Below are 27,780 nucleotides of genomic sequence, written 5' to 3'. Positions count from 1 at the left end.
ATATATATAAGAAATATTCACATTAATTCATGTATTCATGCGCGAGAAAGAATACTTAAAGAAGAATTATTAAGAATCTGTTGAACATTAAAGGATATACATAAATATTTCATATTGTCTATGTCATACAAAATGTTATTTTTAACATTAATTACATTTATTAACGACATGTATATATATCCCGAAAGAAGTGTAATAATTTTCGTGCAATTAGCAGATCTCTATTCGCTGTATCAGGCATCAATTTATAATGCAATAATACATATAAAATGACATTTAAAGAATTGGATGAATCATGCTGTTCACATTATATAGGCGTTATATAAGAGAATCCATATTTCTACCATTAATATCGTATTAGATGGCAGTTTAATTTAAGGCCAATTAGATTTTTATTGCAAATATACAGCTGTGACACAATTACACGATATGCTACAAGCTGTTTAATTGCAAAGTTATATTGTGTGAATATGAGAAAATTCCATGCTTTATTTTGGAAAAGATATGATAAATTGTATTTGGTGCATTAGTGTTGTAAAGAAACTAAAATTAATCCAGATCCTTTAAAACCATTTGCTGAATAAATTTTTGCTAAATATCATAATTATCAATAGAAACATTCCTGCTATATTTATATTTATGCTTTATCGAAAATAGATACTGGAATTTGGTGATATGGAATAAAATTAATAATACATTCTAATAATATGTAACAGTAATGTCTAATCCTTTTAAGAATATTTTTAATATCATTATATATCAGCCAAACTCCAGGCTCGTGCCCTTTGAAAAATAAGCAATTCAGAAAATACGAAAGGAGAAGTACATTCCGTCCCATAACGCAGACAGCTCTGTACAAACAGGAGTAATTTGCAAAGCACAGTCTGTACATAGTATGAGGCAGGCTGCAAAAGGAATTATAGGTTTTTTTTTTTACACAATTTGTTCCCATTAAGAGAACTTTTTTTTAGAAAAAAAGAAAAAGAAAAGAAAAAACATTTTCAGCTTGCCTCTTTGTAGACAGAGACTCTCAACATCATCCAAGTGTCGATAAGTTATTTGAAGGATGAAGGTGCATTTAAAAATTTATTAAATCAAATGAGTTTCTAACGCTACATTACCTTAACAAATGTGTTGACAGCCATGATGGCCATATCTGGTTGACTCTTAGCATAATTCATGAGATACAAATAAACCAATTTCTTCAGTTCCAAATTATCCGTCTGCATACAGTTAACTACATCAGGAAATAGTGCAGATACATCTTTTCCTACTGTCATGGATGCAATCACCTAAACAAATTACATTATTTTTATATACAAATTTATTGCATTGATGTAATTTAATATTTCTTATCAGATATATATACGGGATGTCTGAGATTTTTCCGACCAAATGTTATTAGTATATCTTATGCATAAAAATAAGAAAAAATGTCATATAAACATAGGTCCTCCTAAGCTTTATTAAAAAGTTACAATATAAATTATAAATGTTTACATTTATTCAGCAATTGCATTGTCCTTAAATTTCCAATTGATTTATTTTTTCTTACTTTTATCTATAATGTTTATTATTTCAAAGTGATTTATTGAATTCCGTTCAATATCAATTCTCTTTACATTTCTGTACAAAATACTACTGATTAAATGTCAAAAGTATTTTTAAAGCAAGAATATGGAGACATTCATTACGTCCATGGTGTGCGTGATGAAAATACTCAAGCTCTTGTAAAAGATCAACACAAATTTCTTGCCAGAAGAGTATTGCATTGCTCAGTTTTTTTGAATGTGTATTTGCAATTACGCGAAACAGACTCATTTGGTTCTACAATGGTATCAGACTAGCATTTGCATAAGCGATTGAAACTTTAAACAAGAAATTAGATGATTTACAATTCTCGTCATAACTTTTGAATAAAGCTTTAAATAATCTATGTTTATATTACACTTTTGTTTTATTTTCGTACATAAAATATGCTAACACCGTTTAGCCAAAAAAACCTTAGGCATTCTATATATATCTTGTAAAAGTAATTAAAACTATCATTAGAAGTAATAATAATTATAACAATAATAATAATAATAATAATAGTAATAATAATATTAAATAAAAAGTTATACAAATATTCAAACATTTACCTTTTTAACAGCTTCCTTTTTCTTTTCTTTTTTATCATTGTTCAATTCTGATTTAAGTTCAAATATTTCACCTTTTTTTGTGGTTGTAAAATATTTCGAGTCTGTCATCTTGATATTCAAATATCAGGTAAAGGTATTTCTTACAAGATGTACCTTAGAAAAGGAAAAAAGTCAGTATTAAACACTTATCAGAAGATCCTTATATTATATAGTGAAAAATTAAATAAGGACTCAATATAGCAAACCATACTTGGATCAATGTTTAAGGCCTATGGTGTCTTCTTACTAACTTTGAATAAAATCGAAATTTCCTTTAAGTTTATATATGCATGTATATGAGTATTGATAACTTCAATTGCAGCAACAAAGTTAACGAAATTTATTTGATGTGGATAGAAATAGAACAGAAAAAATATGACAAATTTGTTACAAATCTATATATCTATGAGAATAATTAGATTATTAGTATATAAATAAACATGATGTCAGGATTTGTAAATACAATATATTATATATTAAAAATAAATGGCAAATTTGATACCTTTTATTAATATTCTAATTATTTAAGAATCGTAGAATAAAGCTTGTTAATTGTCAATCGAAGGCGAAACGCCTCCTTACCCTACTTCCACAAAGACTGACGTTTAGTTATTTATCGAGAAATATCGATATCTATCGATAGTACTTTTCTATCGATTCTCGTATCAATAAAATCGATAGTAGTACACGATACCAATTTTTATTCGACATTTAATACCGTCTTTTCTATCGATAATCATTTAAATACACATTAATATTTGAAATTTTGCATATTTTCGAAGATTTTGAAGCTGTTCGACTAGATATTTCTAGTAAACAATTTTCTATTTTATTTCGAATATATTTCCGTTTACTTTAGAACATATATAATGCCTCAGCAACTGCTAACTCAACGCTACTGCGCGGCCAGTCACTGAAACTAACCGAAAGTAGCTGTTATACCCGCGCCCTCTGTTTTAATATTGTGTGCTGTCACGAAAAGTAAACAGGGTTAGCTGCTACAGCAGCACTGCCTATATCATAAATTAACATCTCATGAGTTTCTATCTTCTCGTTTGTTTTTCTTTATAATAAATATTACTTGCTATATATTAATAAAATCATTAGGAGTTTTAACCTAAGATCACGTTAACGTTTTATTATTACACGATAAAAGAAGGAACATTAATAATTATTGTAAATGGTTGTAAATAACTCGTTAAGAAGTATGTGTCAGTCCTTTATATATTATAAATGTTAGTGCTGATATTTGTTTAAAAGGAAAAGAAAAAATAATAATAAAAATGTTGTCTATTGAACGAATCCCAGATCAAATTGGATATTTAGTGTTAACAGAGGATGGAGCAGTATTGTCGGTAATATTTGGATCATTACATTTGATATTTAAATATTTTATATATAAACACGCATGCCCGCGCACACTTATGCGTACACACACACGATATTTTAAATAATTTGTATCCTTATAGTATGTAAAATACTAAGTTCAGAGCATTTAATTGTTAATCTAAAACTTAGCGTTTTAGGTTATCAAATTTTTATTTGAAATTCATACTTTATATGTGTTGTTCACTGTTATCAAAACAGTATTATGACTATTAGCATTTGTACCTCTTGTGGTTTGCTACAATACTCACCGTATCTTATCAAGCACTACTTTTTTTCAACTTTTGTTTATTCTAATGGTATTGTTATAGATTAGTATATTTATTTAAAAACAAAAATATTTTTTTGTCCAATTACAGTCTGGCGGTGATCTAGAGAACGACGAGAGAATTGCCAATGTTATTGTGGGCTTGGTAATGTTGACTAATAAGATAGATTCAAAAGCTTTTCCCATGGGTGAAAGTTTTGAAAAGATATCAATTACATATCCGGATCACTGTTATATTATTTGTCTTTCTAATAAAAAGATCTATGTAGTAAAGAAAAAATTATCTTTGTCAGAAAAAAATATTGAACTGCAACAATTTATTGATATTTAAATATATATATGTATGTACAAATGAATACATTAACATACATACATACATATGTGCACATGTATACATATGTATACATTATGTTAACTTATTCGCAGCCAATAATTTTTCCAGTTTTATAATATTGAAAGACTTGATTATAGCAAATTCCTGTTATTGAGACCAGGATAAAAATAATAAATTTATTTTAAAATATCAGCATATTGTAAGAAATTATTCTTTGAAATGAACATAAAAGAATTGGTTTAATATATAAATCTGCAATATGTTCAATTTGTAAACATAAGAAAAAGTAATATAAAAAAATATACTTTTAAAACTTGCTCTATTCTCTAAGATTGTACGAATATACTCAATACTGTTTTGCTTATTTGCTCTTGTAATATAAAATAAACGACTTGTTATTAATTATTTTTATTTAAAAATGTATTACGTGTTATTGTATTAATTCCTTTGGAAAAACTATATATTCTCATACTGTATCGCAAATTAGAATTCTTATCGGTAATAAATTTTTATGTAAATTAAATTGTTTTTTAAGAAACGTTTAAAAGTATAGAATACCTTATGGTTAAAGCGTAGACATAATCTATTATTTTTAGAAAAAATTTTTTATTTTAAATATTATATACAAATGCAATGCATTAAATAATAAATGTTTCAAAAAATGTTACAATCAATATTAATTACATATTTACATTGGCTATAATTAACAACTCCTAAAGTATAAATTACGCTTCAGTGTCAGTAGATGAACCATCATAATTGACTAAAGAGGTGGAAATATTTGTATTGCTTTTTGAAGAAGATGCTGTATCTAACTTCGGTAATATTTGTTTATTTGAATTCGTTTTTTTTTTTATATCTATCTGAGATTGTGATGTAATCTTTGTTTTGTTTCTAGAACGTACAATAGAAACTAACTTTTTAAAAGGTGTGGTGCGTTGCGTCTCTAAAATTTTTGAAGTTTTAAACATATTGCTATTCAAACTTATAAAAATAAGTCTAATTTTTTATAAACTCACCTGTTTTTGATTTATGAACAAGTAATTTAGCTACTTTAATATCATCTTCATGTTCTTCTACCAAATTCATTTTCAATCCATATTTAGTCAATAACAATTGGTTTGATCCTTGTTTTTTTTTAAGTTCTTTCTCTTTAGCCTATGACATATATCAAATAATTATTATTGCATATTTATTGATAATTTGTATTTGTTTATACAGGGTGAATTAATTGATTTTTTTTTATTCATTTAACATACGTACCCGAAAGGCAGATCTTAATGCACAATTAGAACTATAATCATCCTTCCATATTGCATCATTTAATGATATTGCACTTTCCAATGCTTTATCCCGTGATTTGGCTACCTTTTTGTCTTCAACCTTATGTTCTAACTTATACATTGCATCGTCATATAATCGATGTGAAACTTCTTTTGTTTCTGGTACGATTTGCTCATTTTCTTTAGGATCCCATCGGTTCTCTTGACGCCGAGCACCGCTTACAATCACATAATCTAAATTCTGAAAAGTAAATATAATTTTTTTATATATTTGCAAATTGACATATATACATATAAGAATAATATTAATAATATATATATTATAATTATATCTTACAGCAGGATCAGTTTTTATTTCAAAGTGATTATCACAAAGATGACATTTCATGCGAAATTGATAAAGTGGAGTACTATAATACATTCCAATCTTTTTCTTTTCTGCATTGTATCGTACACCCATACCAATATGATTTCCACAACCATTACACCATATATTATATGGCATTTCAAACCGAATAATAAGGATTCCCATGTGAAGTTTACGTGCTCTTTCACGTAATGCATGTGTTCCAAGAAATTTATTAAGTCCACCAACGCGTGGATCATAATCAGGTGGATAATATAAATTTGTTCCTTTCCTTTCACCCATTGTGCTACAAATGAATATTTATACAAAATTAAAGTATAATGTATAATATACATATAAATATGATTTTTTCTCATTTATCAAAAAAATAAAGAATAAGTTAATATAAAAATATATAATAACAAAATACAATAATTCTGAATTAATATAATATATTTTCGGCTTATGAATTACAATTTATAGTATAGCGCAATAAAACTTTTGATTGATACTTACCTAATATTTTCTTTTAACTTTAGATTTTAATATAATAACTTGAAATAAAAAAAGAATAGACAAAAAGATCACCAACTGGACGAAGAGAATGAGGTTAAGGTTTCGCATGCAAAATAATATTAATTTTGACGTAGCGACCATAAGTTGTCAATAAAATCAAAACAAAATTAAATAGAATGGCAAAGATTAAATTGATTGGCTATATCGTGAATACCGTACACAAAGTTTTGATTAGTTGCGTTTAAGGAAAAAATATTACTAGAATTTTGTTTACTTGAAAATAAGGCTGAACTTTTTAAAAACATCTAGTAACTAAGAAAACACAATAAATTACCCATGATGCCTTAACACGAAAAAGCCGCGCTAAGGACAAATTCTTATTACATTGTATGGTATCAGTTAATTATTAAGTAAAGAGGTATCTAACAATAAGAGGTAAGAAGTGTTTTAACTTTATTATTGAAGATAGTATTATTTAAATAAATTTTTGTTAAAATTTTGTTTACATTATATCTCGTATTTATATATATGTAAATATTTAAATGTCATATATTAACAATTTATACTTAAATGAAAATGGTAAAATTGATCATTTGCAAATGTTAAGTATTGAATAAAGAACATACGTTTTTATAAATCTTTTATTTTGTACTTTCTTAAATAAATTCTAATTTGAATATTCCGATCTATCATTTACAGTAGATACATTTTTTAATAGATCAAACAAGTTTTTATGGGTATTGATTTTTTTTTTTCATATAACAGAAAAGTGGCGTATATAAGAAATCGTTTTTTAATTTCAATTTTAATTTTCAAACGCGGACCCTGTTTAGTCGGTGAAACCTCAGTCATCTTTTATGTATGTATTAAATATTTTATATTCTAATTTCAATATTTTAATATTATAGGGTTTAAATTTTTATATATATAAGAATTTAATAGAGTATACAAAATGTCAGGAGGTAAAGGAAGAGGTAGGGGAAAAAGTAAAAATCAACCTAAAACACCACCCAAATCTTCAAGAAGATCAATCCCATCATCTCCAAAAACACCAACTACATCAGGGACATCCCCAGAAACACCAATAGCATCAGGTACATCTGCAAAAACGTCAACTGTGTCAGGTAAAACTTCAAAAACACCAACCGTATTAGATACATCGTCAAGAACATCAACTGCATCAGGTACATCTGTAAAAACTCCAACCGTATCAGGTAAAATTGCAAAAACTCCAACCGCAGTAGATACATCTCCAAGGACACCAACCGTATCAGGTACATCTGCAATATCAATTTCAATCCCATCAGGTGCAATTCCAGGAACACCAACTGCATCAAGTACATCTGCAAAAACGCTATTCATATCACCTGCATCTTCAAAAATACCAATCCCATCATCTCCAATAAGATCAACTGCATCAGGTACATCTGCAAAAACGTCAACTGTGTCAGGTAAAATTGCAACAACACCAATCAAATCAGTTACATCTCCAGAGACACCAACTGCATCAGGTAAATCTGCAATCCCAATCCCATCAGGTACATCTCTAAAAACATCATCTGCATCAGGTACATCTCCAAGAACACGAATTGCATCAGATATATCTGCAAAAATACCAACTACATCAAATTTATCTGCAGGAATATCAACTACATCAGATACATTTACAGGAACACCAACTACACCTGGAATATCTACTGCACCACCAGTAACTCCTATTTGGCCCCAAAAACCAACTGTTTCGTCACAACTTCCTGCACCTGAACTGTCTTTATCGCAGGCTTCTTTGTCCCGGCCCATTTCGTTGCAGTCTAGACCAACTCACCTAGCATTACCGCAACAATCAACATCTGGAACAACAAGTCAGGTAAACAAAAACAATCGGAAATATTAAAACATTAAATTATATGGATATTTTAGCTAATTAAGTGTGAAATGTATCTTAATTGAATGTTGTACTTTTAATTCAGGCAAATGGTTTATTTAATATGGATAAGCAATCTGTGTTCTATAAAATATATAAAGATATCGCACGATTTTAATAAAGGATATACTTTGTTTTGATGATAAATTAGTTAGAATGCTCATCATTTTTTGATAATTTATTTATTAGTGTATAATGAGGATTTAATAAATTATTTACTATAATTGTTAATATTATAATATTCACATTATATATATATTATTGTTAACCACTTGTGGTGGAAAGACGTGCCACGCACGTCAACATGCTTTTGTTACCGGAACGCCAGCGACGTGTTACGCACGTCGTTGGGCGATTGTTACAGAAAGATAAATGACGTGCGTGGCACGTCCACTGTTCAATAAAATTCTTTACCGAGGCACAGTTTCTGCTTGCTCTTCATCGTGTAAAGTTATCAGTATTGACCCCAGACTATAAAATGGAAAGTGATAGCGAAGCCAGTGATGTTATTTCTATAAATTAACGGAGAAGACAAGGATTCCCGCTCGATTGTTCTGGCACGCGCAACCGAGAATTTCTTTGCACCGCAAGTGGTTAACTGGGAGCAATGTAATAAATAATTAGTTATAATTTATATAATATTGCAGACTTTTTCACGAGGACGAGGTGATAAACGAGACTTTTCTGAAGGAAGAAGCCATGAATCACAAGTTGCTAAAGGTAGTGTATTATTTAATCGAAAGATGTTGAATAGACGAGATGTTTCAAAGTATGTGAGCATAGTTTCAAGGTTGATTTTAGTACGTTAAAATAAGAAAAATAGTTTATATCATATGCTTAATATGAAACCTTAAAAACTGCTATAATTAGAGAACAAGGTGTCATATCGGGTATATGATTATATGAACTTTTTTTTCTTATTTTAGCATACTGAAACAATCTCTGAAAGTTATGCCCAGATATTTGGTAACTCACTGTATATTAATATTATGCATATTTAAATATGAAATTTTATTAGTCAGAGCTGCTGGAGATACTTCGTTTAGTAGAGGTGCTGAAAATACTTCGTTTGGTAGAGGTGCTATACGAGGTAAAAGATTACTGTGTACAGATTCCTTAATAATTACAAGACCAGATAATCTCCCTACAAAAAAGGGTAAGTTTTGATTTTAAAATTAATCATTATATGTATGTATATAAATGTTACTATTAAAACGTAAAATTGGTTAATTCATGAAATGACTAATACAACCCTGAAATAACTATACTGAAATATGAAAAAAGCCAGAATTACATACTTCAATTAGGTAATATATGAATTTACAAAAGACGAGTAGTTAAGGTATGAATTTGAAATTTGATCCATAAATTAGATCTGATAGAACAGTATGACTAACGGAACACAAAACTATTTAAATGTACTGTTTGTAAATTTGTGCAATGCATTGTTCGTATTAATTGTATGAAAAAACCTCAGACAACCTGTATATTGTAACAATATACTTTGATTGTTTATCTGAATATTGTACTTTTTTTTTGTTTAATTTGTAGGAGTTACTGGTAACCAAATTACGCTCCAATCCAATTATTTCAAGTTACCATCTACTACCGACTGGATTCTTTTTCAACATAGAGTCGATTTCGCTCCAGAAGAAGATAGTATCTTTGGTAGGAAACAATTACTTAAATATCACAAAGAAAGATTGGGCGCATATATTTTTGATGGTACCATATTATATACAAGTAACCGGTTACCCAAAGTAAGTATTAATATTAATAAACGCACGTAAAATATTTATTATTAATATAAATCAAATATTGACTTGCAGAACATAGAACTTTTATCAATAAGAGAAACCGACAATGAAAAAATTACAATAACTGTAAGATTCGTCAGAGAGGTACCTAAAAATGATTTTTATTATCTACAATTTTTCAATTTAATAATGAAGAAATGCTTGGAATTTTTAAACCTACAATTAGTTGGTCGTAATTTTTATGATGCACATAGCAAAGTGAGTAAAAAATTTCCATTAATATGATTGTATATATCATTTATTGAAGTGTAATATATTTTTATATATACACATACTTAAGATTTATCTCTCGTCTCCTATCACATTACATAAATTAATTATCTAATTAATTACTTTTTTTTATAACAGATAGATATTAGTCAATTTAAATTGGAATTGTGGCCAGGCTATTTCACATCTATTAGAGAACATGAAAGAAACATTCTTATGTGCGCGGAAATAACACACAAAGTTATGCGTCAGGAAACACTGTTAGATATATGGATAAATTGTTTAGAAACAGAAAGGAAACCATATGTAATATAACAAATTACTTTCACTACTTTTATATATAATAATAATAGTAATATTAATAATTAATTGTACCATTAATAGGAAACGTTTATTGATACAGTCAAGGGAACTGTGGTACTTACTGGCTACAACAATAATACGTATAATATCCAAGATGTTGATTTCAAATTAAAACCAACTTCTACATTTAAACTTAAAACAGGAGAGTCAATTTCATATCAGAATTATTACAAGAATAGATATCAACTTAAAGTTACGTATGCAGATCAGCCTTTGCTCATTGCAAAACCTAAGCAAAAGTTACGTAATATGAATACTAATGTATCGGATCAAGTGATTTATTTAGTTCCTGAATTTTGTCGTGCGACAGGTAAATGTATTTGATTGAGTATGAAGTGTATTAAATGTAATACAATATTATTAACAAATTAATTTTATATATATGCCGGTAATTATAATAGTAGATTAAGTTGAAAAATAATTTATTTTATGATATATTTTATAATATAAATTATTTTAATATAAAATAAAGGATAAATTTCATTTTATCTTTTTATATATATTTTGGTTTTCTTTAGGTTTGACGGAAAAAATGCGATCAAATTTTAATCTGATGAAATCTTTATCTACGCATACGCGAGTCTCTCCAGAGGCACGAATAAAAAAATTATTAAATTTTAATAGAAGACTCTGCTCCGAACCAAATATCATATCGGAGTTAAAGAATTGGAATCTTAAATTGGAAAATAAATTGATCGAAGTTCCAGCACGTGTATTACCTTATGAAAATATAGTTTATGGTTCACGGACTAAATCTACTACATCAGAAGCAAATTGGACAAAGGATTTACGTAATAACAGATTTGTTTCTTGTACTTCCTTGGATAATTGGGTTGTAATACAAACATCATTTACAAGAGCTGATTGCGAGGTATTATATTTTTATCAGTTATCTTCAAACTTAAATAAAATTATTCGAAGTTCATCATTAACTGTATTTTATTGAATTTTAATTTAACAGACTTTCTTAAAAAATGTTATGAAGGCTGCCGATGGAATGGGATTTAATATAAAACGTCCAGAAATGATAATTATAAAAGACGATCGACTGGGCACGTATCTTGAAGCATTAGAATCTTATTTGAGTAAAAAAAGAACGCAATTCGTTTTTTGCATTCTTCCACATGTTCGTGCTGACCGTTATAATGCAATAAAAAAAAAATGTTGTGTAGACCGTCCAGTTCCATCTCAAGTAGTAATACAGAAAAATTTAGTTAAAGGATTGTCCGTAGCTACGAAGGTAGCTATTCAAATAAATTGCAAATTGGGTGGAGTTCCATGGTACGTGGAAGTACCACTTTCAGGATTAATGGTAGTAGGTTTTGATGTTTCCCATGGTAAACAATCATGTAATTATGGTAAGTAATATTTAATAATTAGTTTATCTTTAATGCGTTAAGCGCTGAGCTTGTTTTACCTTTCTTCTATTGACGACACGATATGCTGTCACCTTGAGAGATACACAAATATATTAATATTAATTATATATATCGTTAATCGCCGGTGACTGACACGACGCTTAACGTGTTTATTAAGATATATTATGATCTATGAACGTTTATTTTATAAATTATTATTAAAAACATTATTTTTACAGGTGCTACAGTAGCATCTATAAATACTAATTTAAGCAGATATGTAAGCGCTGTAAGTTTGCATACTTATGGCGACGAATTATCAAACGATATATCTACTCATATTTGTAAATTCGTAATGGTATATAAAAATGTGAACAACAAATTACCCGATCGTATAGTACTCTATCGCGATGGCGTTGGGGAAGGCCAAATAGAGCAAGTCTATCAACACGAGGTAAAGGAAATAAGAACAAATCTTCAGAAATTGTATAAAGAACAAGTAGTAAAGTTGGCTGTTATAATCGTAAACAAACGAGTTAATAGTAGATTGTTTTATCGTGATGGTAATCCACCATCTGGCACGATAGTGGATGACGTGATTACTAGCCGAGTAAAATACGATTTCTTTATCGTATCCCAACATGTTACACAGGGCACTGTTACACCAACCTCATATAGTGTAATAGATGATAATGTTGGTCTCGATGCAGATAAAATGCAACGACTTACATATAAATTGACACATATGTACTATAATTGGTCTGGTACTGTAAGAGTACCAGCCCCATGTCAATATGCACATAAGCTTGCATATTTAATTTCTGAAAACATTAAAACTGTACCGAATGTTCGTTTGGAACAACTTTTATATTATTTGTAATTTGGAAGCTTTTTTTCTATCGTTTAATATTGTTAGTGACATGCGTCCATCGTACGTAAATATACGTATATAACAGGTTGGCGAATTAGTAAAAACTAACATCTGAAAGTGCTCCGTGTTTTGAATAAATATTTTGTTTTTCCTTTTTTTTGTTTGTTAAACCAATTTGTTAGAAACAAAAGTTTCTTTTTATTATAAACTTTTGGTTTAATGTGTCTCTCTTTTCTGACGGGAAATTCTTCATTGTGTCACTTTCAATATATTATAATATCTTTTATAATAAAAAATAAAAGCCTAAACTTGCACAATAATGGGAGACACAATTGCGATGCTGTGTGAAAACTAATAAATTGTGTTCAACACAATTAGATGTAATTCTTGCAATAGTGCAACTTATATCAGAATTTCTTCAAAAACGGAGTAATTGCAGGTGACAATTGTTATTGGCACAACACTTATATACATATTTACACGTATTAAATGGAAACTTGACATAAAACCGAAAAATGTATTATTGTTTATTTCTAAAGATTTAGAGAAAAAGGGATTACTTTTTAGTATATATAGATATCTACATACAAATGTTTTTTTTTTTTTTATTATGAACTTACTCGTAGATTGTTTTATTCAACTTATTATTGAAGTTATGTTTTAGTTGTAGAGAGAGTATTGTTACATTTAAACAGTTTTTTTTTCTTTTATTACTATTTTTTTTTCATATATATTTTATGTATGAGTTAGAAAATTAAGTTACATTATAGATTTATTCACATTACAATAGAGTCTTAATTAACCAGAATGTTCGGGGGACAAACTAGGTGAATAAATCGAAGTTCAACAGATAATTGATACTAATGTGGAATCATTTCAAATACATTTCTTATATGCTAAATAAAATTTTGTGTGTGACAATGTTGTTATATCAAATTATATTCATAAAAAAATGTTTATTATGAAACATATATAGGTAGTTTATTTTTGTATGCAACATTAAAAAAATAAAAAAAATATATATATAAAGATAATATTCTTATATAGTTCATTGATACACACTCCTTTCACCTATTTTTGTCTTGTTCAAATTTTTCATATTTCTTTATTGTTTTAATTTATTTGACCGTACTCAGAGTGGGTTACGAAAGATTATGTTAACGAAATTGGAGGGTTAATAGTTTGCAGCAGTATTTCCCAAGCTTTTTCGATTCTCGGTGCCTTTGCTGATTCCAGTTTTTTCAAAGGTGTTTTATGACAATTTTAACAAGTATACTTTTTAAAATAGCTGATAATTTTGTGCAAGAATTTAATTTTCCATCTTAATTTCAAGGGATCAAGCCGAAATTGGGCATCACAATTCGAATAAATTGGAACTAAACATTAGAACTTTGATTATTTGTGTTTTAGAAACTCCTTGCAAATTACTAACAGCTGGGTTATAAATTTTTACCATCGTTACAAAATGTTATTTATTTTAAATATAAATTAGTTCAGATTTTGACATTTCTTGTTAGCCGACTTAATATATTACAAAAGAAACTTATTGTCCTTTAATGTATTTAATGCGATTTATAAGTTAATGGATGTTTTTATTTCAAATGTGGTATATATTTATAATATTGATTAACGATATATTATAGCAGTCGTGGCCGAGTGGTTAAGGCGTCTGACTAGAAATCAGATTCCCTCTGGGAGCGTAGGTTCGAGTCCTACCGACTGCGAGAGTTAAGTTTGTTTTGAAAACTATATTTTTTTTTTCACTTCCTACCAAATAATGTATATGTTACGGACCATTTGGGAAATCTGGAATTATGAACACTGCGTAGGCATTATTCACAATGGCAGGCGTTTTTGCACAATATAGGAAACAGAAGAATTATTACGGACTTTTCCTAGGCATTCTACATAATACTTTGGTATCCTATAGAATATCAAATTAGTATGTAAGCAATGTTGAAAAGAATAAATTATTGGGCAACAGGCACACACACATCCACCCACTCCAGCTCTCACACATAAAAGCGATCATGGAGCATAGTAAAAAAACTAATTTTTTTAAACAATTTTTTTAAACACCTTGACTGCTACGCGAATTTTTGTGTGCGGAGTTTTGAGACTGTTCGCGCCCGCTATACTATGCGCACTTCTATAAATTAAAACTTACTCTATGCTGGGGTGTGTTATTATGTAAGGCCCACTGTTACTTATCGTAGTAGAAGATTATTACATTTAGACCGATATTCATAGAGATCACTATGGAAAATCTGTATCTTTTGCTCTTTATCATAGCGGAAGATAAGCACGTAATTTGATAAATATTTATTCTATTCGAAAAACTTTGCCAAAACGTAAACGCTCAAATAAAAATAAAATTTGCAATACTAAAAATAATTACAAAAAAAATAAAATTTCAAGTCGTAAAATACTTAAGTCATTTATCTCACTTTAAGTCAAATGTAAAACTTTCACAGTTGCAACTTATCGCATAGACTTAATAATAGGGGCTCAGGTACAAAAGCATTATCGCATTGTCACGAACATCCTAACTTTCGAAAGCAAGCGAAGAAGTATGTGGTGTTAGTTTAATCAATCTCTTTCCATAACAACTACAAGTTTACCTCCTAGCAAACTTGTAAAAATTCTTTAGTCTACTGAAGAACTTACTGACAATAAGAAACAACATCAACAAGAACAATAAGTACAACGCTATATGTAACAAATAATGGAGTACTTACAATTATTTCTTGTTCTTACAATTGAAATTATATCTTTAATATTAAATTAAAAAAAGAGTTTTACTATTAATGCGACTACAAATAAAAATAGTAACAATTAGATCTACGTGTAAAAAATTAATAAATACGAAAATGGAACTTTGCATAATAACGAAGATTTAATATAAATACGTTTTATTTTAAATATAACATTTATGAACACTTCCGTTTTAAAAAATAATATAAAAGTAATTTAATTGAAAAAAGAATATTAATTGCTAACTTTTTAACTTATTGTTAATTAAAAAAATAATAAAAAATAATCGAAAGAGTTATAGGTAAATTTATAGAGTTTATGGAATGAACGTCGACTTTTCCTCATTTAAACTTAAATAGATGATGTAGATAGGTTTAATAATTGGACATTTGTAATAAATAATTATGATCGATAATTTGAAAGCTACAAAACAAATGTATAATCTGAATCAAATATAAATAAAGAAAAATATCTAATTTTTAATTATAATTTAAATTACGATGACTTCAGTAACTCTCCTTCCCACTCTCTTTTTATATACTTTATTTTAAATACTCGAAATATTAATTTGTTATCGCATTAACAGATAAGATTTATAATCGTGTATCATTTACTTTTATTCGTAAATAATCTTAATTAACATCAAATTTATTACAACTTTCGTCGTTACGAGAAAAATCGACTTATGAGTTTGATAACAAAAAATATGATAAACGAATATACGATGAATTTTTTACATTGGAGACTGATAAGAGCATTGACGAAATTCAAATAATGTTTAAAATCTACATTTATATGTCTTAACGAGCATAAAAATACAGGAAAATTTACAAAAATAGGTCATAAATTTGGGATATGATTTGTGAAATAATATTGAATGAAAAAAGTCATTTTTCAAACAGAGTTATGAATTCTGGGTGATGGCTGCCGGATTACATACAAAAATGGTTAACTATTACAATAATTATGACAATGTCGTAATAAAATTATAAAGTAACCACTACAGTAGCTCACATTTTTAGGCTGATAAGTTTAGAATTTATACGTTTTTGCATATGCATATATCTAGTGTTTTTAACGGCGAGATTGTTGCATATTTTTTAACGCATCAATTTCTGCTTTGAGACATTGTTAATTTTCTTTATGAATCACGTTTGTAGAACGAGTAAATTTGTAATAATTGTTTTATATGATAGATCGAAACGCAAGAAGGTTCTAAATCATGTATAAAATGTCTGTTGCTAAAATACGAAATGATTTTGAGGTTTAGGGTAGGGATGAGTATTAGTAAACACGAATAATATAATCTCCATGGAGAAAACGAAATTGTTTTCTGATCAAGTTATTATAATATAATACTCTTATTGGCAAATAAATGTTGTATTGTTACATCCAAAATTTTCTTTATTAGTATTTCTTAAATATATCTAGATTTTTATCATTTGGATAACTATACTTATCTATTATAAATTTATATAAATCCCCTATAGATTATTTAAAAATAAATCCTATTGATATATAAATCGGTAGCTGAAAATATTTGATTCAAAGTATTGATAAATACATTTGTTTTACATATATGTGTTGACATCAAAGAAGTTCTTTCATTTAAAAATTCAATCAATTTTAATTTAACTTATATCACCCGAAAACGTACAACAAAAGGGGTAAAATGAACAAAATCAAAACAGTTTTTGCAAACAAGGTCCGTTTGCAAATTTGTTCAATTTTTTCCAAATTTTTCCTTTAACTTAATATCTCTTTTATAAATACATAAGATATTATCAATTTATCATTAAACATATTTGTTATTTCGAGTCTCAATGTGTTAAATATTAGCTTCGATCACGGTTGAATATCATTCTAAGCAATGATACGATAACAATTATCACGTGCGTACTGCTATCGTCCACGTGCTGCTTCTATCAGTACGCACGTTTATACAAATACATCAACTTCATTTTATTACAACAATAATTTCATTAACAAAAAATATGAATTGTTAACTTTAAAAAAATAATAATAAGTAAGAGAGTTGAAAGTTAATTTATTATGTTTACTAAAAAATATTATTCGCTTATTGGTTCGCGCGCGCTTAATTATCTATAAAAAGAAAATCTGTTAAGAAAATTTTTTTATACATTACTTAAAATATTATTTGATATTTATTGATTAATCTTTTCAATATTTTCATATCGAGTAATTAATTTTGTCATATTTTTTAAATTTAACTAATATTTATAACAAATATTTAAAAAATATATGTTTTACTTTTATAAAATATTTCTTTTATTTATTATTCATGTTAGTACTTTTCATAATTATTCTAAATATATTTTTTTAAATAGTTTAAATATTTCGGTGAGTCTAATATAAAATAAAGCGTGTATGTGCGAGCACGTTATAAGATAATTAAACAAATAAACAGAAAATAGAATCGATTGAAAATTTGAGCCTCACTTTTCCTTTCCCTACTTTCATTACTTCAACGCATGTGCATTTTGTTGTTGAGAGTGGAATATTACCGGACAGCACTGTCTCACTATATCCTATCTTACAACTCTAACAATAAGTTTTATACGTATTTTTCACGAGACAGAGCTTACTATTTACGTTTGTGTATGACTCGTGCGAGCGCGCAGTTATGCACTTAAGTTTCTATTAGCATCAGCAAGGACATTAGATGACGTTCGAATTAGATAACGAAAGTAATATCATTTATAAACGGCCTATTTTCTTTATATTCTGTTCTCTGTTTTTTAGAATATGTGTGTATACTTTAACAAATATATTTTAATATTTGTTTTAATAAAAACTGTTTGAATAAAATAAATAAAAATAGTACAAAATATGATAACTTTGTAAAAAAAAATGACTTTATAAATTATAATACTTTCTAAATTTATTGTAAATACATAGTGTTCTCCACTTTTTGCTCGTGAAATTTAACCGCTATATTCTATTAGTAAAAATAAGAAAAATATGTTATATAAACATGGATTCTTAAATGCTTTTTTAAAAAATTGTAATAAAAATACAAAACAATAACGGACTGGTGTTTCATCGACACAGCATACAAATACATTGCCGGTATCTATTTGAATATGCAACATTAACATATTTAGACCTTACTTTTTACCTGAAAAATTAACCGCGTAATCTTTTTTAGATTTCCTACAAAATAAATTGCAACCAAAATTATTAGAAAATATTCTATTATTATTTTATTAACGATTAGCTATTAAGCACTATCCAATTAAATAGTTGCCCAATACATTATGTGCTGATAATACGACAATCATTAAATATCCAGTAAATGACGATAATCATTAAATAACGGTAATTATTAAATAACCAATTAAATAAAAGATAAGCCGAGGAAAACCAATTTCTTGGCTCCTCTAAGATTATCAGATATCACGTTAATGGATTTTTATTTGTGAGGAACAACGGAAGAGAAAGTTTATTAAACATAAATTAATGCGTGTCGTGAATGAATGCAAAGAATTCGTGACGTATTTGTTGCAATTAAGGAAATCAAACAAGAAATTAGTAACGCAATAATAGTAACGCAAGAATAAATTTGTTAATCCTATATTCAGTTACTACATTCAAACGGACAAAATTATGAAATGGAATTATAATTGGAATCGACAATCTATTTCCTTTGTGTGATATCGAACAAGGAAAAAGTTCGTTGCTATTTCGTATTTTTGTTTAACTTTTTAATAGAGCATTTAAAAGCCCACGTATATATAACATTTGTTTTGTATTTTTATTTATAGAAAATACAGGTAAACTTTTGTGGAAAATAACGGATACTTTCTATATATTCAAATATTCATTCTAATACAAAACGCGCGATCGAGTAAATCAGATTAATAAGATCATTTGGTTTTCTTGAACATAATGTTTGTTGAAATTATAACATAGTAATAACTACTTATTAGATAACATACTTATACAAACATTCATTATTATTTTTTCACATCGTATATATATATATATATATATATATATATAATTGATTTAATTGATAAATCGATCAATACACTATTCTTATGATATTAATCGATCACATATGATCGCAGATATTTAAAACGTGATCTAGAAAATATAACTCATACCAATAACTTTTTTTACTTCGTCAAATCTAGTTATGAGTGCACATCGTCCATACAAAACTATCTTTGTCTTTTACATCTTACAGTTAGTTGAATAGTGGAAATTATAGAATCAAATAAATACAAATATTTTAATAATTTCTTAATAGAAAATGTTTCTGTTCAGATTATGTATACATGTAATTTGTATTTGATAAGTAATATATAAGTTCGTATGTACTTTTCTCAGAAGAAATTTATTTCTCGTAATAAAGACGATAGCTTTTATTATTAATTGTCGACATAACAATAACAGTACAATAGACTTTCGTATGACGCGGCTAATAGTATATGTTACGAGATTTATGAATTCGTGTTACAAGAAATCGTGTTGTTTGAATATTTTTCTCGTATAACATGTTTCTTTTTCTTGTTTGCTTCAATATAATTTAAAATTATTGGGTTATTCGAAAAGTAATTTCGTTTTTCTATAGCGACGAAGACAACAATACGGTATTCAGTTATCGCAAATTTCATTTTTAAAATGCAAGAAATTCCTACATTTTATTATACAGCGCATTGTACGAGAAATCGCATCGCGTTTTAAAATAGTAGTCGCAATATTTTTTGGCACATTATAGGAAGTTGCGTTGTAGGTACTGGGTGTTAGTCTATTGGAATAGGAAAGACAAATGGAGGTTATTAGAACGATAAGTATGAAAAATAGTTAGAAACAGTAAAAGAAAGGGAAATAAAGAGAATGATAATCAGAAAAAAAAAGAAAGAATTTGTATATGTAGTAAATACTAATCTTATAATTAGAATAATTTATCATTATTCATAAACGCGCGATAGATTATTTTCAATTGTCGGCAGTGATGAGAAAGGCAAAGAGAGAGCTTATTTGGACGATACGATGAAAAAGAGACAGAAAGAGATATATAATGGAAACATAAATAAAAATATAAAAATAGAGATAGAAAAAGAGATATAGAGATGGAAAAAAAGAAAAAGAGAGAGATAAATTGGTATAAGCGTATCAAAAATGGTAGATGGAGGAGGTAGATCTGATGCGCGCGCATCAAACCATTTGTTCTCTCTACTTACGGCTTTATATATGACGTCACCCGGAGTAGGTCGTGGCACTTAGCTTATATTAGAGTTGCATTCAGAAGTCCGAGGAATCCACTTTTACCGACGCACGATTTCAGGTACAACAGTTTCTGTATTATTTAATCGATTAATCGAAATATGAGATAATAATCTTTCCTCGAGATTATCTCTTAAACTCGTTTATTGGCATAATTATTATGTTAACCGATAATATGTGTTTTCTTAATGTAACGCCGATTCATTTCATTTATCATTTGATTCTTGCAACTTTTTTTTATTTTTAATCTTTCTGTTTCTTTTTTATTATTTTTTTTAAATTCATTTTTTCTTTCTTATCCTTCTTTTTAATTCTATTGCCAGTATGTTAATATAATACGTAAATATTATTTAATTATCTATATATCGTAGTTATAACGATTTGTTTTCTGCATCATTTACCCGCCGTGACGTATCAGCGGCCATTTTGAAAATGAAAAAAGGCGCTAACCCTGAACTTTAACAAAAATTGAATTGATTTCGCTTTATTATTCGTTAGTCTTTTTTGTCATTTACATATACTTGTAATTTTTTATTGTTTCCTTTTTAATAATTTGTAAAGAAAATTTCATTGCTTGATTTTGTTTGATAGAAGAGAAATATGATTATTTTTCGATTTATTTAATAATCGATGCTTGTTAATTTTATTAATATTGATTGTGAGTATAATAAGTGAAAATATAAAAAGGATGTTAGAGAATTAATAACTTTTCATAAATATATAAATATTAAATTTATACTATATTTTTCTAAACGGAATTTCTTAAATAATTTAATTACTTGGTTTTATTTAACATGAAATAAAAATAATAACTGATTAATTATATTTTATAATCGATGCTAAATACAAATATCATTTTAATAATAATTTCAATAAATCTTTAATTATATAATGAATATAAACAATTTTTTTTGTATGGGATTATTTAGAAAATTCAATGACTTGGCTTAATTTAGTGAGAAATAAAAGTAGTTATTGATTTATTATTTAATCGATCCTAGGTATAAAAATATCATTTTATTCATAATTGCAAAAAATATTAAAGTTATAGAAATATTATTACGACTATTATCATTAAATAATAATCAAAATCTATAAATCGAGTTTAATAAACTGTACTTTTGCTATTAATTATAAAACGATTAATTTTATAGATTACTATCTTTATCTGATGAAGATAATGATTAATTAAACTTTAGATATTTACAAAAAATTAAAATTAAATTATCAACGTTGTTCATTATATCGTATGATATTTTAAATAGAAGAGAATCATTAGTATAGCACAAAAATTATAATTTAATATTATATAATAACTTTATATTTAAAAATATGACGATATTAAGATTAGGGAATTACGTGTGACAATATTGATAAGCGTATCTTGTTTAATAAAAATAACATAATATTTTTAAAAACAAGCGTATGTTTCTTTTCAAATGTATCATTTATCAAATCATTTTTGCAATTTCAGTATCTGAAAACAAGATAAATTACTGATCATGGCTGAATCCCTTGAGCAAATGCCAAAAACTGAGACGATTAAACTTCGCGAACGATACATCGGGTAAGTTGAATTTAAACCTTATCGATAAATCCATATTGACATAATTAATCGATTATGCTAACATTTTTATTGATGATCGATTTTTGAAACCAACTTTGTTATTTAAATAAACAATGCTTGCATTTATACAACCAATTCAATCTTAAGTAAATACACGAAAAATAAACTTGTATCTTTTGTTTTAACTTTTTTACTACTACAATATATTAATTTGAAACTTTCCCCTCTATTTAAATCGACGTGTGATTTTTTCAAAATAAAAATAATTTAAAATCCAAAGTTATTCAAAATAATAAATTTTCAAACAAATATACATATTATATATTTGTATGCGAAAAGCTATATCGATCACATTTTTTTGTTTATTTTTCTACAGACAATCATGCAAATTGTTTTACAAATCCAGTCCATTAAAAATAGTTAAAGGTGTAGGACAGTATATGTTCGACGAAAAAGGTACACGTTATTTGGATTGTGTGAACAATGTTGCACATGGTGAGTAGAATAAGAAAACCGGTCATATGTCAAATCGATTAACTCCATGAAACTAAAAATAGACAAAAATAAAAATAAAGTTGTATACATTTTCAGCGGTAAGTTCATGGGGCTTTGGACAAATTTGAATTGGGTGGTCTTTGGGTGGAAATTTTGTTTTTCTTTCGTCCCAGATACGGGACCAAAATTTAATTTTCAATTTTTTTATTACTAAAATGAATTTATAAACTGTTGATTGGGGACTTTGGAACTCCCTATTGATGGAAACCCCAGACAATTACCCTTTCAGCTCATAGGATAATATGTCGCTATATATTATTATAATATTTACTGGTCATCAGCCGTACAAAACTGTGTTATTTAACGGTGTTAAGCTTATTATTAAGGGAATTTATTTGTAATATATGAAAAGCATGTTTAAGTGCTTTAGTATAATAATTTTGAAAACAATTCTAGTATTAGAGTTAATCGTTTTGGCCTAAAAACGACTCAAATATGTATTTACTATTTACATTTTGAAAAAGATGAGATTTTTCAATCAATATTCATAACAATTGGGTTTCAATTACAGTTGGACACTGTCAAACAGATGTTGTAAAAGCCGGTCAAGAGCAAATGGCGTTATTATCAACAAACAATCGTTTCTTACACGACAATATCGTAGTTTGTGCAAGACGATTGACTGCAACAATGCCGGAACCATTATCTGTTTGTTTCTTCGTCAATTCTGGTAGCGAAGCTAACGATCTTGCGCTTCGTCTCGCACAAGCGCACACTGGCAATAAGGATATTATCACTCTCGATCAGTACGATAATTTATTTATTTTAATTCCTTTTTTATCTCGTTAACCTATTGACTGCGATTTACTCCTGTATAAAACTATCAACAATTGCACAATTCCATTCAACACTGATCATGAAATTATTTTTTCCTCTTTTAAAAAAAAAGAAAGATTTCTTAATATTAAAGTTAATTATTTAAATTTATTTTACTTGTATTATTATTAATTTATTGATTATGTCTTATATATTGATTTATGTCTTTGTTATTCGGTTAAACATTGAAAAATAAATATCAGTAATTATTTGCGATCGTTATGAATAATAACATAACGATGTGGAACTCACGCGTACGTTAGATTACAGATAAATTAAAAATATTATTTATTGTCATTTGATTCAATCATACAAATATTGTTTTTCCTTTGCAGTGCTTACCATGGTCACCTAACGTCAATGATCGACATCTCTCCATATAAATTTAATCAAATAAAAAATGGAAAGAAAGATTGGGTCCACGTGGTATGATCTTTTTATTTACAATACTTATTATATTTTAAATGACAATTGTGCCAGTAGTTATGATAGTTGAATATAAGTCAATATATTGAAAAAATTGATTTTATGATTTACGTTTACGAGATAATTTACACACCTAATATTTTATAATATAAATGATAATAATATAAAATAAATTACAAAATCAATTTATTCAATTTTTTATTTTCAATCCACTATCTTAAATATCGGCACAATTATTTTTTTTAATCATAATAATGATAATGTTTATTAAACTATTAGGCACCTTGTCCAGACGTATATCGTGGAAAATATTGTGCTGATGATTATCCTAATCAAGATCTTGGTCTTAAATACGCGGAAGATATAAAACACATTTGTGACGACCTTAAAGTCAAAGGTCGAGGAGTTTGTACATATATAGCAGAGAGTCTATTGTCCGTTGGTGGACAAATTCTTCCACCTAAAAATTACTTTAAAAACGTATTCAGGTAATTAAACATTCATATTTATTAATTTTTGTATATATATATTTTATTTACAAATAATAATTTTCTTTATGATGGCTTAAAAATAATTTCTCTTTAAATGATTTTAATTTCCAAAATATTCGATTGGTGATAAGTAATGTCGGAATGTTTAATTTTTTATATTTATATAAATAATATTATTGGTAATTTTAATAACCACTAAAAATAAAATGAATCTATAACATAAAAAATAAATGTATTCAGGTATGTTAGAGAAGCTGGTGGTGTATGCATCACCGACGAGGTTCAAGTTGGTTTTGGTAGAGTTGGTAGTCACATGTGGGCCTTTCAACTTTATGGGGTGATACCAGATATTGTAACAGTTGGAAAGCCAATGGGTAATGGATATCCTGTAGCAGCAGTAATCACGACGCCTGAAATCGCAACCAGTTTTAAAAATACTGGAGTCGAATATTTTAATACGGTAATTATCTCTAAAACGAAGAAGAAAAAATAATAATTAGAAATAATTAGAAATGCACATTTTTTATAATCATTTCATCTATTTCCTTTTTACAGTACGGCGGTAATCCAGTATCTTGTGCAATAGCCAATGCTGTTATGGAAGTTATCGAACGTGACAATCTACAAAAAAATGCATCGATTGTCGGAAAACATTTAATGATGGAATTAAGAAAATTATCTAAACGTAGGAAGATCATTGGTGATGTTCGTGGTGTGGGATTGTTCATTGGTATCGAATTGGTACGAAGTAGAAGAGACAAGATTCCAGCTACCGCTGAAGCTAAACACATTGTCTCGAGGATGAAAGAAAACAAAATTCTCGTTAGCAGTGATGGTCCGGATAGAAATGTTCTCAAACTTAAACCACCTATGGTATTCACCATCGAAAATGCTAATGAGTTTGTATCTGTTCTTGACGAGGTTCTACAAGAAATTGACATTGATACCGAAGAGGTGATTATTTTCTTTTTCTTCTTTTTTTCTCGCTTCTATCGCGTAGTTTCGTAAATTATGAAGATATCGTGCTGTTACTAACATGATTCGATAAAAAATTAAAAAAAAATGATAGCCTCCGATAAGGATTTCCGTTTGAATATAAAACGTTTGCAAAATTAATCGATTACATTATACGAAAGCTTCATATAATTTGTTTTTCTCTACAATGATTTTTAAATATCACTATTTGCAAAATAGGTAATATATGCTATGATGATAAGCGCACGCGCCAAATATTTTTATGTTATTAGAAATGAGATGAGAGTGGAAACGTTTTTATTTGCGTCATACCAACTAATCTTAGTTAGTTCTGCTACTTTTTTTATAACCTTTCTCTCTCTATTATCGATATTATATCTAATTAAAACCAAAATGAGCAGAGACTTATTGTCAATGTCAAGCTCATCTATATTTCTCGTTTCTAACTTCATCTTTATTATTCTTATTCTAAGTATTTTCTAATCGTTTATTCATAACTTTTAGCAATTTTAATAATTTTCAATTATTATTATGGAAAGAATGTATTTTTTACTCTTTATTTTATGGATTCGAGTAATTTCTCTACGAACACCTTTTCACACATATTTACTACCAACATACTATCAAACAGATCGTGACTTTTTACCGCCTCTTTGGAGTCAACACCACGCAGTTTTTGTCTTTTGTTTTTTTAACGGATCACCCATCAATATTATTAATCGTGCTCATGCTGCTTAATTTTAAATGATCGACTGGAAACTAGTAATCCAACATGGCTATGCCGTTGACTTTAATTATTATTATCATTTGTTTTTTTTTTTAACAGGAATTGGAAGTTACACGGACAGTAATTAAAGCAACAATTTCATCAATGGATCTTGACAACAATCCTACCTGTACCAAAACGAATCCGGTCTTCGTTCGTGCCAGTTAATTATTTATTATTACCAAATAAAGATATTTAAATTATTATATTTTTACGATAATCTTATGTAAAAATAATGTTTTTTAGTTCAAGGAAATGTTTTTATAGCAAACTTTTTACTCTTATGTATATAAAAGTTTGAAATCACTTGTTGATTTCCATAAAAATCGAATATACCGATAAATTTTGAAATGATCTATCGTTGTTGCATCAATTATTTTCACAAGTTGAATTATCTTTAAAAAAAGATACAAAATATTTTATGTCCATAATAATCTTAGGATCCTCAATGGCGTAAGCCCTGTGCTACCGCACAGTTCGCACAATCATGAATACGACCTTTTGTATAAAACTTTATAAATGATTTACTAATCACCGATTTTGTTTAATTCTTCGTTTGAATAGATTTATAACATTCTTTCTTGAAAACGGCAATTGTTCTTTTTTCTTTTAAAAAATCATAACATATAACAAGAAAAAGTTGCAAAATATTATATTTCTGTATTAATCTTGAGTAAAAATGATATTTTTAATTAAAGATGACACTCTTAATTTAATAAAAAATAAAATTTTTATAATAATTTAAAAACTTTTATACATTCTTTAATAAATTCTTTCTTATCTTTCTTTTATTCTATTTATTATATCGTAGTTTGCATAATAAAGAGATCTATGAAGAACAATGAAAATTAGAAATAATTATAGCCACGTGAATACATATTACATGAAAATTGATTAAAAACATGTCAGACGTACAGTTAAATAGCCTTTTCTTAAGAAGAATAAAATAAATAAATAAATTAAACTAAATGAATGAAAAAACAATCTGTAGATGCAATATTTACGGATAGAGTCACCGTTCTCGAGAAAATAACAAGGGGTCACTGATAAGGCAATACATTAGAAAAATTACGATCAACGAACTTGTGAATGAGAATTTTTCATTGATAAAATATACTAATGTAATATCATTACTGTTAGTAACGTGTCACCTTGAAGTGAGATACAGACGATTTAGAAATAAATATATTATATATAACAGTGCATATTAAAGCTGCTTAAGTTGCAGTTATTTCAAAGGTCAAGTACAAAATTATAGTTGAATAGCTAAATGCGTTAGAAAGAAAATATAATTTTACACGCGTTGAGGATTATTTCAAGA

The 27,780-nt window shown here is 27.5% G+C and overlaps 5 protein-coding genes, 1 long non-coding RNA gene and 1 other non-coding gene across 17 annotated transcripts in view; 4 read left to right on the top strand and 3 right to left on the bottom strand.

Moving 5' to 3' along the window:
• Positions 1–3,079, bottom strand: part of LOC106787447 (AP-1 complex subunit beta-1) — a 9,059-nt gene extending 5,980 nt beyond the window's left edge. For 4 of the 6 annotated variants that reach the window (XR_001381787.1, XR_001381790.1, XR_001381791.1 and 1 more), the window contains exons 1-4: positions 2,683–3,065; positions 2,392–2,583; positions 2,142–2,294; positions 1,122–1,292 (exon numbers count right to left, since the gene is read on the bottom strand). Coding sequence is in view for 1 of the 6 variants with exons in the window: in XM_014749795.1 (XP_014605281.1) it covers positions 1,122–1,292; positions 2,142–2,249 (279 nt within the window). In the remaining 5 variants the exon portion in view is untranslated. Of the gene's footprint in view, positions 1–1,121; positions 1,293–2,141; positions 2,295–2,391; positions 2,584–2,682 lie in introns of all 6 variants that reach the window. The other 2 variants (XR_001381788.1, XR_001381789.1) reach the window with 2 other exon arrangements.
• Positions 3,080–3,120: 41 nt separating this feature from the next.
• On the top strand, positions 3,121–4,573 carry LOC106787449 (ragulator complex protein LAMTOR4 homolog). Its single transcript, XM_014749799.1, has 2 exons — positions 3,121–3,535; positions 3,926–4,573. The coding sequence occupies exons 1-2, from the start codon at positions 3,464–3,466 to the stop codon at positions 4,163–4,165; spliced, it is 312 nt and encodes a 103-aa protein (XP_014605285.1). The 5' UTR covers positions 3,121–3,463; the 3' UTR covers positions 4,166–4,573.
• Positions 4,574–4,820: 247 nt separating this feature from the next.
• LOC106787448 (coiled-coil domain-containing protein 130 homolog) lies at positions 4,821–6,596 on the bottom strand. The gene is made up of 5 exons (XM_014749798.1): positions 6,314–6,596; positions 5,789–6,104; positions 5,432–5,692; positions 5,188–5,326; positions 4,821–5,114 (listed from the first exon to the last, which is right to left on the bottom strand). Exons 2-5 carry the CDS (start codon positions 6,098–6,100, stop codon positions 4,894–4,896), a joined length of 933 nt encoding a protein of 310 aa, XP_014605284.1. The 5' UTR covers positions 6,101–6,104; positions 6,314–6,596; the 3' UTR covers positions 4,821–4,893.
• A 104-nt stretch (positions 6,597–6,700) lies between these two features.
• Positions 6,701–13,892, top strand: LOC106787453 (protein aubergine-like). Of its 6 annotated transcripts, XM_014749805.1 has the most exons (13): positions 6,701–6,748; positions 7,222–7,527; positions 7,621–7,881; positions 7,954–8,180; positions 8,885–8,957; positions 9,256–9,393; positions 9,789–9,997; positions 10,067–10,252; positions 10,403–10,570; positions 10,649–10,937; positions 11,146–11,498; positions 11,589–11,985; positions 12,225–13,892. In XM_014749805.1, exons 2-13 carry the CDS (start codon positions 7,266–7,268, stop codon positions 12,863–12,865), a joined length of 3,204 nt encoding a protein of 1,067 aa, XP_014605291.1. In that variant the 5' UTR covers positions 6,701–6,748; positions 7,222–7,265; the 3' UTR covers positions 12,866–13,892. The 6 variants fall into 6 exon arrangements, with proteins under 6 accessions (XP_014605291.1, XP_014605294.1, XP_014605293.1 ...); XM_014749808.1 differs by lacking the exons at positions 6,701–6,748; positions 7,621–7,881 and having other exon boundaries at positions 7,253–7,407; positions 7,984–8,180; XM_014749807.1 differs by lacking the exons at positions 6,701–6,748; positions 7,621–7,881 and having other exon boundaries at positions 7,253–7,437; positions 7,984–8,180.
• Positions 7,273–8,875, bottom strand: LOC106787456. The gene is made up of 3 exons (XR_001381792.1): positions 8,652–8,875; positions 7,999–8,163; positions 7,273–7,413 (listed from the first exon to the last, which is right to left on the bottom strand). It is a non-coding gene; the product is annotated as an uncharacterized LOC106787456 (long non-coding RNA).
• A 606-nt stretch (positions 13,893–14,498) lies between the features above and the next one.
• On the top strand, positions 14,499–14,580 carry Trnas-aga. Its single transcript has one exon. It is a non-coding gene; the product is annotated as a tRNA-Ser (tRNA).
• Positions 14,581–20,816: 6,236 nt separating this feature from the next.
• On the top strand, positions 20,817–26,813 carry LOC106787455 (alanine--glyoxylate aminotransferase 2-like). Its single transcript, XM_014749810.1, has 9 exons — positions 20,817–20,924; positions 22,338–22,430; positions 22,807–22,925; positions 23,497–23,731; positions 24,137–24,227; positions 24,507–24,715; positions 24,959–25,178; positions 25,274–25,672; positions 26,520–26,813. The coding sequence occupies exons 2-9, from the start codon at positions 22,366–22,368 to the stop codon at positions 26,625–26,627; spliced, it is 1,446 nt and encodes a 481-aa protein (XP_014605296.1). The 5' UTR covers positions 20,817–20,924; positions 22,338–22,365; the 3' UTR covers positions 26,628–26,813.
• The last annotated feature ends 967 nt before the right edge of the window (positions 26,814–27,780 follow it).

The sequence above is a fragment of the Polistes canadensis genome, unplaced genomic scaffold, assembly GCF_001313835.1.
Source record: "Polistes canadensis isolate GaletaPanama2010 unplaced genomic scaffold, ASM131383v1 scaffold_101, whole genome shotgun sequence".
Lineage (NCBI taxonomy): Eukaryota > Metazoa > Arthropoda > Insecta > Hymenoptera > Vespidae > Polistes > Polistes canadensis.
This window is presented reverse-complemented; position numbering and strand designations above follow the sequence as displayed.

Bases quoted from the DNA above. Each gene is read 5' to 3' on its own strand.
- LOC106787448 (XM_014749798.1), bottom strand. From the start codon at position 6,100: ATGGGTGAAAGGAAAGGAACAAATTTATATTATCCACCTGATTATGAT. The intron at 5,693-5,788 runs GTAAGATATAAT...TTTACTTTTCAG, and splicing joins AAATAAAAACTGATCCTGCT to AATTTAGATTATGTGATTGT. The intron at 5,115-5,187 runs GTGAGTTTATAA...CAAAAATTTTAG, and splicing joins TGTTCATAAATCAAAAACAG to AGACGCAACGCACCACACCT.
- LOC106787453 (XM_014749803.1), top strand. From the start codon at position 7,266: ATGTCAGGAGGTAAAGGAAGAGGTAGGGGAAAAAGTAAAAATCAACCT. The intron at 8,958-9,255 runs GTAGTGTATTAT...AAATTTTATTAG, and splicing joins TGAATCACAAGTTGCTAAAG to TCAGAGCTGCTGGAGATACT. The intron at 10,938-11,145 runs GTAAATGTATTT...GGTTTTCTTTAG, and splicing joins TGAATTTTGTCGTGCGACAG to GTTTGACGGAAAAAATGCGA.
- LOC106787455 (XM_014749810.1), top strand. From the start codon at position 22,366: ATGGCTGAATCCCTTGAGCAAATGCCAAAAACTGAGACGATTAAACTT. The intron at 24,716-24,958 runs GTAATTAAACAT...AAATGTATTCAG, and splicing joins TACTTTAAAAACGTATTCAG to GTATGTTAGAGAAGCTGGTG. The intron at 25,179-25,273 runs GTAATTATCTCT...TCCTTTTTACAG, and splicing joins GAGTCGAATATTTTAATACG to TACGGCGGTAATCCAGTATC.
- LOC106787449 (XM_014749799.1), top strand. From the start codon at position 3,464: ATGTTGTCTATTGAACGAATCCCAGATCAAATTGGATATTTAGTGTTA. The intron at 3,536-3,925 runs GTAATATTTGGA...GTCCAATTACAG, and splicing joins AGGATGGAGCAGTATTGTCG to TCTGGCGGTGATCTAGAGAA.